Source organism: Sesamum indicum, linkage group LG2, assembly GCF_026168435.1.
Source record: "Sesamum indicum cultivar Baizhima isolate 11 linkage group LG2, ASM2616843v1, whole genome shotgun sequence".
Lineage (NCBI taxonomy): Eukaryota > Viridiplantae > Streptophyta > Magnoliopsida > Lamiales > Pedaliaceae > Sesamum > Sesamum indicum.
Genome location: NC_142658.1, coordinates 1,326,039 through 1,338,720, shown reverse-complemented (window position 1 = coordinate 1,338,720; position 12,682 = coordinate 1,326,039). Strand labels below are relative to the sequence as shown.

Below are 12,682 nucleotides of genomic sequence, written 5' to 3'. Positions count from 1 at the left end.
AGAACTTCCTGTAATTTATCAAGTTTTTATCACTGAGTATTATGATTTTTATGGGTTATCTTCAATGATGTAAAAGATTACAATTTCCTTTTGTTCTTTTTTTCTGGTAAGAATAAAATTTATAATTTGTTTGGGAAAGAAAACAGAAAACAAGGAATGATGGGGGAGGGGGACACTGAGGGGGAGACATCATATGCTAACTGACAAAAGGAGCATGTGTAAATTATTAAATAGTGTTAGTATACTGGTGAAGAAGGAATCTTGAAGTTTCTTTAATCAATAAACTACTTACACTTACACATATCTGCAACGCTAAAAATAAGTAAAGTATTTAATTATGAGCTAATTAATTGCAATGTCTACAAGGTTCAATATAGGACATCCGGATAACTAGGAGATACTACTTTACGGTTTTCATTTCTTTAATAAATTGGAATTGTACTCAACAAATTTATATAATATATATATTCATCTGTCTCTACTTTACTATTTTCTTTCATTGTCCACAAATGTACTTTATACATCAGTATTACATAAAAGCCTATAATCTGCATCATATATGCTAGTCTCTTAATTACGATACTATTATCTGTGTGTAAAATTTTACATATCAACATTTGAAAAATGTTCACTTAAAGTCACGTTAATTGATTCTAAAACATTTGCTTCTTGCTGAGGGCTGAATTGCAGTGTAGATCATGGCGCGGTAATGAAATCAAACTTCGCTGGCGTTAAGATTTTGGTACTAAAAAAGTTAATTAACTATTTTTTTTTTATGATTGTCATTTTATATGGACCCCATATGGCTCAATTGTTCAAAATCATCTTGATTGATAGCAAGCCTTTAAATTCTATTGTCAGCAGAAGAAAAGGAAAATGTAGTAATTTTGATGAGAAGCGAGAGAACGTTGAAAAACCCGGTAGTGGGCAGGGCACGCAAATTAGGATATCTAGAACTAAGAGCATTGCTAAGAACAAGGATTGCACTAATAGTGTCATAATTAATGGCGCTTTGAATTAGAAAGCTGTTTTGATTCCTTTTGCCTCAAAGTCATATTAGACCCCATATGCTATGGAATAAAGTTTGGTACTTTTATTAGGCTTCAAATTCGTATTGATTCCCACTCTTATACTATCTACTTTTAGTGTCACATCTCTTAACCTGCAAATAAATTTACCATCCACAGGTTTCAAAAAGAGCTAGTAAATAGTTATGGTTGCCGTTGCAATTCGAATTTCATTATGCCAGCAGTTTTATGCAAAAGGTGAAGGAAAAGCTGGATATAAGATGAAAGAATTCAATACTCAATCCTAGTTATGCTCAACAAAACAAAAGCTTTTCTAGGTCGTTCTTTGGATTTACAATTTTTACTTGCTGAACAGAATAAGTGGTGATACAAGTTGTGGAATATTAGGTGAGGATAATAAAACTGAGTAAGCTTTAATGAGAAAATTGCTAGTGATATTTTTTACCTAGTAATTAATTGTTCCTAAGATATCAATCATGGTTACTTTTGCGAAGACGTCTAGCAAGAAAGTCCTACAACTGAAATGGTACTAGAATGAGTTTGGTAGAGTTATGCTACTAGAGGAGCTATGAAGAGATTCAGCAATTGTTTTTGAAATCCCAACTGGAGCCTTTATTCAGTAATGGAACTAGACATGCACCTATAAGAATCATAACAACGAGGTAGTGAAGTCTGAAATATCTCAGTGAATGAGGATTCAGTGTGGAACTGAGACGATTATACAGCAAAATATTTCACATGCTCTTCAGAAATGGAAGGTGATAAAAGGTATACGAGGCTATTATTCCCTCCAAGAAGGCTAGTTCAGCAGCAGAAATGACTTCCAAAGCCTACAATGAAAACAGAAACTTTATTAGAGAAGGGAATTTTGACGTCTTCTTTTTCTAAACCTGAAAACCTCTGGGTCTGTTTTGGACCAAATTGTTTAATAAATTCTATCACATTATATCACAAGTTGTTTATTCAATCATTCCAAAATAGTGTAGGTGATCTGAGGACTACTAGTCTATCTTCAAGAATTTTGCATCTGAATCTGGCTAGGAGCATCCTTATTTTTATTAAAGAAGACAATTTATACCGACATCTTAATGATTTCTTGACCAATACTGCAACCATGATTTTGTGCTAGTATCAACCATTTTACTCAGTTGGAAAATTTCATGAAAGAGTGAATAATGGAAAAATAGACCAGGAATAGTAAATATAGGTTCTGCTAACATCAGAGTGATGCTATTCATTTGTTTAACACAACCTGGTTTTATAAGCAGAAAATATCTCACAGCCAACAAAAGATTCTCCGAATATTCCTATCTTAGCAGTCAACTGTGAAAATTAAGTTGAGCTGATACAAAAGATAAATATTTGATCTCCCAAGACTATTTAGATGAAAAATAATTGATAATTAGCATGTGTAGAAGTTGACCAGCACATCTCGAAGCAATAGATACTGTAAAAAATTGTATGGTGAAATGAGAGTACCTCTAGTCAAATGCATAGGGATCATCTGCATATGGGTTCAGAGATCCTTCCGTGAACAGATCACCTATGTTAGATGGATTTGGACGGGCTCCACCTTTGACTCCCTGGATCAAATTAAAGACCAATATCAGCGGCAGCTAACAAAATTGCAGCATCTTGATGCTGTGTTTTTTCCATGCATTTTTCCGCGATGCTGGTATCAGGGCATGGTGATAAGTGAATATGCAGAAGATATTACTATGAAGTCTATATATTGATAGAACATCATGATTCATTTCATTCGTTGTAGAACAATCAGGTCAATCAGTAGATATCCTTCTTCCCTTTGTTACTACAATACCTCTTTGTGATTCATAACTTCTGTTCTAAAATAACTACAAGCTTTGACTCGAGAAAATATCAAGCTATAACAAATTAAGTGTAATGGAAACACATCTTGGAATGACTGGTTAGTCTGTACTCGCCTGGATAACATTTTTGGGAGTCCTGGCTTTTGGTGTGTCCTTCTTCCTGTGCTTCCTTGGGTCCTGTCATACAAATGGTTGTAACAAGTTCAGAGAGTGCAGTTATAATCTGCCTGCACACCTTAACCTCAACAGATTGAAGTATTTAGGACTAAAATGCCTTGATTACTGTGAAATGGTTGAATAACTACTCACCCCAAACATGACTGTACTTTTAGTTTTCCTTCGCTTGGTGATTGTTCTGCCATTCGAGGTTTCAATTTCATATTCGTGGTGAGTCACCTACCAATTATGAAGTGTTAGAGAGACAGATATAATAGTATCAAAGTTTTGGATCTGATTGATAGACTAAAGTGACCAGATAGAACATGAAATGTTCATCACCCCACCCATTTTCATGCATGTTCACAAATAACTTGGGGTAAAGTTTTCTCACCTTCCTGCTATGCTTGGGCAGACTATTCACATTCTCAACCTTCTTCAACAAGTTTGAAACTGGAGTTTCAGTGGCTTTCAGGTAAGGGGAATCCTACAAAGAAACATTGAAATGCTCACAGTTACTACCATATATGTGAAGCAAACAAAAAAAAGACAGTTTCCTTCAGAAGTCACCTTTTCCTCGACCTCTGTTCTGTCAAGAGCATGCTGAATTCTTTTGCTGCCATCTTTGTTTTTCATCTTAGAGGACGAAATAGAGTAGTTCTGTGAAATATTCAATTGATCAAGTAATCTCATGTTTTGGAAGTATTAGTTCATTTAAAGTGTCAAGCAACAATGGTTACAGTTTTCTTCATAGACAAACTAAAGGATTCTGACATAAAAAAATCAATAATTAGATTTCTCATAGACTGATAAAATTATTTAGTTGTATCTTTTCAATAGATGGAAAACAGTTCAAAAGTCATAAAAATCTTTTTTCTAAGCAATATGTATGAAATAAGAAAACTAAAATAATTGCATGATCTAGCTCCATATGACCTAGTACATCTTCAATATCATAAAGCTAATCATTGCAATAGCAACCAAATATTAATATCAAGTCATGACTGAAATTGAGACAAGACACTGAGCTTTCTCTTTCTTTGTTGAAAGTGGGGTTTAGTATTTCTGTGCTATAGGGCAGACCTTTTTCGAATTTACTTCTTGGTCCTCTTGTGGATTGTCACCCATTACTTTCCACTGCAGCTGTAGCAAGGCCCTCTGCCTCTCTTCCTGAGATAACAGATTGCAACATAAGTAGTGGTAAAACTATTTACCATGCAATTGCAGGAAATACCTTGGCCTTTTGCATATCCAATTCCTCCTGCAGTCTTCTGCACTCATCTTCATGCTCACACCTCAAAGCTCTTAGCTGAGCCTCATGCTCAGACCTAAGTAATTTTGTTTTCTGCAAGAAAAACATTGTTAACTACGAAAATATCATTGTTTCTCATGATCATTTTTAATCAGAAAACCTCGTACATGATATACCTCTCTTAGTTCAGTTTCAGCTTGAAGTTGAGTGAGTTTTAGTTCTTCAGTGTGCTTAAATATGAGGTTCGTTTCTTTGTTTGCATGTTGCTGCTGAATGTTGCTAATCTATAGACAAAATGTTAGCAGTTATCTCAACACACCTCTGAGGATGTACCGATGTAGTTGTGTTTTTGTTCTATACATCATTACAGATACGAAATCAGAATGATGTAGCAAGCTGTTATAATCATGCTCTAAATATGAAACTTCGTCATGCACTAGGAAAAGAGTTCCATGTTAATATTTATCTTCATTATGCACAACCCGTGAGCAACAGCTCATTTATGTAACAAGTTATGTGTTCCAAGATTACAGATATAGAGAATTTTCTCTAGTTTTCTCTTGAATCAACGAAAAGAGTGAATTCAACTATATTCATTTCTTCAGTTTCTTGAAATATTTTATGTTTGCTTCTCTACTTTTTCCCTCCATTAAAAAGTCCTTTATGGAGATTTTGGTAGGAAAACAAACTAAACCTTGATTGTTTCAGGTTTAAGATTTTCTCCATATAGTAGCATACCAGTGCAGCATGTTCTTCCTGCACCTGCAGCAAATGTTGCCGAGATTCTTCTTTGTATTCTTCAATCTTCTGCTCATATTCTTTTTCCTTGTCTTGGATAACTTTATCTGCCTGAAAGTTAACACTGATGAATCTTAGCTCAAACTGAAAGATAAAAAATCTCAAGAAAAAATTTATGGATGAACCTTTTCCTTCTCAAAATTAAGAATCTCCTGCTTCTCCACCTCATACTTCCTTCTTATATCACTAATGGCCTGGTCAGAAACAAATGGATATCAATTTCCTGGATCTGGAAGAATAGCGGAAATGTACAATTAGGACTCTGCTAAAACAGTGAAGAAAAGGAGCACCTGATCATTTCTCTGAGATATTTCTTTCAAATGCTTTGACAGTTCTAAGTGTTTGCTCTCTAACATGTGATCATGTTGCTTCTTGGCTTCCTCAAGTTTACTTTCAGTTTCAGCCACTGATGCCATAATCTAACTTAAAGTCAAATCATTAGTGACCCATCCAAGAGGCTGTTTCGAAAAATTAACTTGAAGTCTCAATTGAGAAAACCTCAGCTTTCTGATCTTCCAACTGTTTTTCTCTGGTCTTGAGTTCCATGGCAAGCTGAGCCTTCTCCTCTAGTGTATTCTCAAGCTCAACGACTCTTTTCTGAAGTGAGTCTATGTTTTCTTCACTTTTCTTAACCTCCTTGTGCAAAAAATCAATTTCATCTTGCTTTTTCAGGACATCTGCTTTTAGCCCATCTATAAGACCTTTGCTCTCATTCTCTAAGTCAGAAAGTTTCAGCAATAAATCTTGCTGCATGATACAAAAGAAAACATTTCAACCTATATTGCATCTAATTCAACAACTGAGAAATTTCAGTGGATGAACTTTCACCAATTTTTTATCAGATAATGTTGAGTTTTCTGATGAAATTCTGAGCTCATCCTCCAATTTGACTATCAAAGCTTGCATTTCAGTCTGCTTAGAAACAAGAGTTTCTGATTCAGACTCCAATTTCCGAAGTTTCTCTTCTGCTAACCGGCATTCTTCTGCGTGCTGCACCATCGCAAATTCCTGTTCTTTCTGAAGTTCAAGAACTTTATTGTTTAATTCATGATTAATCAACTGTAAAGCATTTTTCTCGGATATAACACATGTACAATGGTTGTGCATCTGATCAAGCTTTAGTTTAGCATTCTTAGAAACAAGGTCTCTCTCCTGCTGTGCCAGACTAAGACATGAATCAAATAAAGAACTAAGCTGCATGACTTTTTCAGAAAATGTCAGGCTTTGATTCTCCAGTTCAGTGAACTTCAGAACCAGTATGTTAACAAAATCCTCAAGCTTTTCTATCTCCTTGAGTGCCATTTCCAATCTGTTAGCGAAATCATTTTTGCTAGATAACAGATCCTTGTTTTCAGTCTCCAATTTTTCCTGGGAGATACTCAATTGTTGCATATCATCTTCTTTTACTCTCATTTCAAAGTGCAACTTTTCCATCTTAGATGTCAAACTCTGCACGGCCACTTTGTTTGCTGCGACATCTTCTTCCAATTGTTTTATCATAGCATCTGCTTCAAAAAGTAAAAAGTGAATGGAGAGTCTTAACAGTGAAACCTGATGCAGTTTAACTTTGTAAACATCCACAAAAAGAATATTTCGTAATACAGTCAGAAATCTCTTTTTGCCCAAACTTGGTAAAATAATTATAGGAGGTAAAAGGTCTCCAACGACCTACATCTCCAGTTGATTATAAATGGTTTTGCCATATCAGCATTACCTTTCTCCTCAATCACGTGAGCAGTTCTATTCTGTTCATTTCTGAAACATGACTCCATTTTTTCCTTTGCAAGGGCAAGTTCCATAAGCTCCGCCTCACCTTGATTTATATAAAATAAGCATCGATAATTACAAAAATGTGAGAGCAGAAAAAAAGCAACAACAAAATTACAAGACATCAAATCCTTTGTGATCCCAACACAAGAACAAGAGCATAGTAATTCACTCACGAGTTTTAATTGTTTCTTCTGATGAGTCCAACCTCAAGGACATAGACTTCATATGCTCGTGCAATTTATCAAGAGCAATCGATGTTGCAGAAAATTTATCTTCAAAAAACGCCTTATCTTTTTCAGCTGCGAAGTCTAGAATCAATACAACAGTAGAAAATTTCTATAACCTGGACATCAGATATATACCTAAGAACACGTACCATGCTGAACCTGAACATTTAATAGCTGTAAAGTTTCTGTAAGTTGACCACAGAGCGTCTTTGTTGAAGAGAACTTAGATTCAAGTCCTTCCCATAGTTTCTCATCTTCTTTCTGCTTCACTTTAAGCTTTGCATTTTCATTGAATGCATTCTGCAATTTCTCTTCCAGTACATGAATTTGCTCTGTCATTTTCGTGAGCTTAGAGTTCTACATTTTCACGTACCCATTTACAGATTAGTCCTTAGTTTGAGAATACCAAAAGGTACTTTGAAAATATTGCAGTCCCTTCTGCTTTACATTAATATAAATGACTATACATACACCAAGTATTCGTGGATGTTTACATCTGAAGATATTTCCATGTGCATAAGCACAACACACCACATAAACACATATATATCTAAAAATCCTGAATCCATAAACATCATGAACATATATGCATGCATAATCTATGTGTATGTATAAAAAAAAAGAGACTTATACGCACATAGAATTCGTACTATGCAGAAAAAAATATGCAGCCAGAGAAGTTAACGAGAAGCTCTTTTCTCTCAATTTACCGCCAATTCGAGGTCATTTCTTGCAGAAACTTGCTCCTTGAGTAATTTCTCTGGATAAAGTGTAAATTAACAAGACAAATTGTCAAACGCGCTCAATATTTTCGGCAAAAATGTGCAGTGAATAACTATACTAGAAAAAGTCGTTCCAACCTGCAGTAAGCGTCAGATTAGCAAAGCTTCCATAAGAAAACGAGTCTGAAGGCGCGAGAGAAGAGCTTGAAAGCATTTTTGCATTCGCAACTCCTGAACTAGATCCAGGCGAAGATCTAAACTGCTCCAGGCTTTTTATGCCTGACAGTCGCACAAGTCTACTCATTCCGAGTACGAAAGAAATCCTCAGCAGAAGCCGCGTTTCGATCTCAACCTTCAAACTTTCAAGGTTTTCACAATTTCCGAATCGAGATTCTCAATGAAACAAATACTTTAAGCTGTAATGTATTGAATCAAGGGATAAAAACTCCAGGAAATACGAGCGCGAGTCTACAGAGTGAAATGATTGAATCCGGCCGTAGAGTTAACTCATCGAGAGCTTTTCCTACAAGAGAGTGCTTGTTCGAAACTGATTAAGCGCGAAGCGGTGTGTACTTATAGTATTCGGGAATGATTGCCTGTGGCAGGGTATAACTGGAACATGTTAGACCGACCAGTAAAATAATCTACTAATTTTGCTTTTTGAATATTAATATTTATAAATTAAAATCAATTTGAAGTTTCTAAACCGAGGGGGTATTCTTTAAAATTTTATTTTCACCAAACTTAATTAGTCGTTGCCACACACTGTTCCCCTAAGTACATAAAAAAGAATATGTGAGATTAAAAAAAAAAAAAAGACTTTTGTGTTTGAAAAAAGAATAAATATGATGTGAGATGAAGGGAAAGAAGAATTTTGCGAGAAGAAAGAAATGTGCGATTAGGTGAGAGGAAAAATTAAATTTAATTGTGAATTTTTTAAAATATATGAGAAGGTAATATGGAGCAGTGGAAACAAATATTGTAATTGTGATATTGATAAAAAAAAATTTGCTAAAATTACTTTTTTGAACAATTTTTTTACCTAATATGACGAAATGAATTAAAGAATAAATTTGAATTTAAAAACTGGTACAACCAAAAAATATATATATATTTTTATAATAGTATAAATGTCTTGAAAATCCAAGAGATATTGAACATTAATGTGAAAGTCAATTATTTGTTTGAAAATTTTCAGTCCCAACCTTATTTCTTAATTAAAACATTTCAGGAGTAGTTTTACAGTTGAATAATATTTTATTTTAGAGGGTGTTTGACTAAGCTTATAAGCTACTCAAATATTTTATAAGATGTTAAATAGTTTATAAATTTCAATAAAGTGTTTTGGCAATTTTTTTTTTAAAAAGCTTATAAGATTTCAAAATAAGATGATTTGGATCTTATAGAATTTTTTTATCTTATAAGTTATATGAAGTTAATATGTCATAAGACAAAAATATACTTATTCATACACTCGTACACACCCCCACGCACACTCTCCTCTCTCTCTCTCTCTCTCTCTTTCTCACACACACACACGAAAAAAAACATTTTTTTTCTCTAGGATTTCAAAAAGAACTTTTACTATTTAATTTTTTCAACATTCAAAAAAGAGAAAATATATCGTCAGTATTTAATATTTTTATATTTTATTTACTATATCATCTAATTATATTATTTCATCCATATATTATTATTTGATTAATTAATAAAGTATATATTTTTTTCAATCATGCAAGTTTAATTATTGTGTATGAATCAACAATTATACTTAGTGGGAGCATTGTTGAATTAAACCTATACTTTTTGATATTTAAAAAAAAAATATTATGAAATATATTAATCAAATAAAATTTATTATTTCTTTTAAAAAAATAATTATTATCGACAAACAACAAATGAAACAATAAGCAAAAATAGTATTTTTTTTAACACATAGAGACAAAACGATCTTCAATCAATTAAATCTATTTTAAAAGTAATTTTTCTCCCAACACTATCCAATTTAAATTTTATCTGTTTTTCACTTTTGATTCTGTTATAACTTTCAACTTTATTTAAAAAAAAAAATCACTTCTCTAAAAGTAAAAGTTTTTGCAAATACTCCTTTAATCAAATTAGACTTTCTATTGCATTTAATATATACATGATAATGATATGTATATATTGATAAATATAATATAAGATGTAATCGAAATTACAATAAAAAATTCAATCCGATCGCATAATACATACATTCATACAATACAATCTTGGTCCTTAGACTTTCTGAAGTTAACAAGACCTTGAAGTTTGCAAATAGAGCAACAGAAAACTAAAAGTAACTACTTAACTGTAGTTGAACTCGATCAACCAAAGCTATCTACTTTCCATCAACAGTAAGGCAATGGAACCTTTTATTTAGCAGAAGTGCATACTCAGGATTCATTTCTGCTTTTTGCAGATAACCAATTCAAATATGAATCCCGCTGAGTCCATATTTCCTTGCTTTACCAAAAGCAATCATGTACGTTTAATTCTACATTATCTATATAGTCTGCATAGAAAGAGCCACTACAACAATTAATGCTAACATTACAGTGTGATCCCAAGGGGTAGATAACATACTGAGGCTGTAACTTTTGGGAGTCCTTGTGGTAATTCACAATTACCGCGATAAGACTTGTATGCGGTATTTGTTTGGCAAGAATGCAATACCAGGAGTGCAGCTGAGTCAACCATCAAATTGTTTTAGAAACGAGCAAAACGGTTAAATTCCTCTATTTATATAGAACTTTCCATAACTAGCAATCGACAAACCAATCGATTCCAACATGCTGGGATACAGGAAATACAAACTGAACAAAGGCCAATCTCAACCCACTAGTAATAAGCCTGCAAATTTCCCTCAATGAGAACAAATCCTTCAAAATATTCAGTCATGTCTTCTCACAAGTATGCCCAATGACTCATAATACAAGTGTCCCCTCAACAACTAAAGACCCCACAAGTAAGAGAAAATCAGACCTCATCTTCATGAAGCAGCATATTTGGTATCCCTTTGTTGACGGGAAACTTACGCCCTGTCTCAGGACAAACCAATGCACCCTCCTCAAGATGGAGCTCAAGCAGAGCATGGTGGAACTTGCGAAGAAACTCATCAGAGTCGAGCATGGAGGATTCAGCATCGTCTGGTAGCTCAGAGTAGCCCATTGTTCTAGAGGCCTCCACCAACGCCTTCCATTCGATCTTAGCAAACATGTTTCTGAGAAAGTCCATGTTCAAATCCACCTCCTTTTCCACCACTTTCTCCACCTCAATCCGTAGTGGGAAACCATTAGTCACGCCTTTAATATTCGATGAAAGCATATTATGAGTTAGAAGCCTCATCCTTTGTTTTTTTTCCCAACTACACCCACTCAAGAGTACCCTGTAATGGAGAGTAGTGCATAAAATTTTTAGTTTCACAAGCTCATTGCAACACGTAGTAAGGTCGTCGGAATTTTAGCTTTCACTTGTATTAACTCAAGAAACAACATAATCCAAATATAAACACATCCGAGGTAAAAGCTACAAGATGAGTTATTATCTACACAATTCAAATAGTATTTTCTTCATAGTTTTTTCCACAAGTCAATCAGCATTCAAACCCTACCAACAGATCATATACAACTTCAAAAAGAGACCCATTCCCACAAGTAGGGGTGCTTATGGTGCAGTTTCGACTTTTTTAAAGCTATTTTCAAACCGAATTGCCATTAACGGTTTTATAATATAATTTTTTAAAAATTGCCACTTTTAAAACCAAAATCAAAGATGCGGTCTAGTGCGGTTTTAATACTTATAACAAAAATAAGATGTTGAGACTAACAAAAATCAAGAAATGAATCAAGTGTTTGTATGTAGCAAGCAAAAAGGACCAACATTATGCACCATATACCACCAAAACTCTCCACAACTTTAAGTGGATTAAAATATAAGAACATATATATTAATCCAACAAGAAACCACTTAATCCAACAAACCAAGTATCGATTTTAAAGAGAGAAAAGAGAGAAGAGGAAAAGGGGAGGAAAAAAAAGGCAAGGGGAAAAAAATAAATAAAAAATTTGGGCAACATTCAATTGGGCTTAAATAATGTCCAAATATAAATATTACAAAAATGAACTTTATTACGTGTATCTTTGCTAATCTATGAATTTTGAGATTATAAATTTCGAATATGAAATTCTTCTAAAAAATTAATTATTTTACCAAATTATTACATATATAATTTTTTAAAAAATTATTTATTTGTTTAGCGGTGGGCGGTGCAATTTCTGACGGTTTTCTAAAAACTCTAAATTAAAACCAGACCTACAGTGCGGTTCGATTTTACTCTAAAAAGCGGTCGGATTGGTTTGATTCGGGCGGTTTTAAGTTTTTCTTGATCACCCCTACCGACGAGTCCCAACTTCACAAAAACCAATTCAACAACAACGAAATCCCAGTAAAGGATGATTACATCAACATCTATAAACCCAGTTCACATACCCCAATACACATTAAAAATTAGACAGACAAAACCAAAAGGGTTTCAAGCTGACAACTTTGAAGCAGTTTTGGAACTCATATAGCTTTTATTTCATCAACGCTTTCGTCTTTTATTCAGAACGTATAAAGTAAGACAGAAGACAGAGAAATAAGGCGAGAAACATAGAGAAGTAGAGAGGCAACGCACCTGGCGTACGGTAGCAACGATGACCGCTGAAACTGAGTGCTTAGGGCGTTGGCAAAGACGGAGAGAGGTGAGAACCCTTTGCAATATGGCCGTCAAATTTGAGATTAACTGGGCTTCTATAGTTAGGTTGTTATTAACTTCGGTCCAATATTAAATGGGCTGAAATGATCAAAAGCCCATTGGCTATTTAATATAGACGAA

General features: G+C 34.0%; 2 protein-coding genes across 2 annotated transcripts; both read right to left on the bottom strand.

Moving 5' to 3' along the window:
* Positions 1 to 1,619: 1,619 nt before the first annotated feature.
* On the bottom strand, positions 1,620 to 8,300 carry LOC105176593 (synaptonemal complex protein 1-like). Its single transcript, XM_088877787.1, has 19 exons — positions 7,921 to 8,300; positions 7,771 to 7,820; positions 7,210 to 7,417; positions 7,007 to 7,132; positions 6,778 to 6,876; positions 5,892 to 6,568; positions 5,562 to 5,810; positions 5,354 to 5,482; positions 5,189 to 5,257; positions 5,004 to 5,114; positions 4,442 to 4,549; positions 4,248 to 4,358; positions 4,097 to 4,183; positions 3,584 to 3,673; positions 3,408 to 3,500; positions 3,167 to 3,253; positions 2,981 to 3,034; positions 2,508 to 2,644; positions 1,620 to 1,858 (listed from the first exon to the last, which is right to left on the bottom strand). The coding sequence occupies exons 1-18, from the start codon at positions 8,084 to 8,086 to the stop codon at positions 2,510 to 2,512; spliced, it is 2,649 nt and encodes an 882-aa protein (XP_088733913.1). The 5' UTR covers positions 8,087 to 8,300; the 3' UTR covers positions 1,620 to 1,858; positions 2,508 to 2,509.
* Positions 8,301 to 10,525: 2,225 nt separating this feature from the next.
* On the bottom strand, positions 10,526 to 12,621 carry LOC105176586 (Trm112p-like protein). Its single transcript, XM_011099446.3, has 2 exons — positions 12,482 to 12,621; positions 10,526 to 11,191 (listed from the first exon to the last, which is right to left on the bottom strand). Exon 2 carries the CDS (start codon positions 11,149 to 11,151, stop codon positions 10,783 to 10,785), a length of 369 nt encoding a protein of 122 aa, XP_011097748.1. The 5' UTR covers positions 11,152 to 11,191; positions 12,482 to 12,621; the 3' UTR covers positions 10,526 to 10,782.
* Between the last annotated feature and the right edge of the window lie 61 nt (positions 12,622 to 12,682).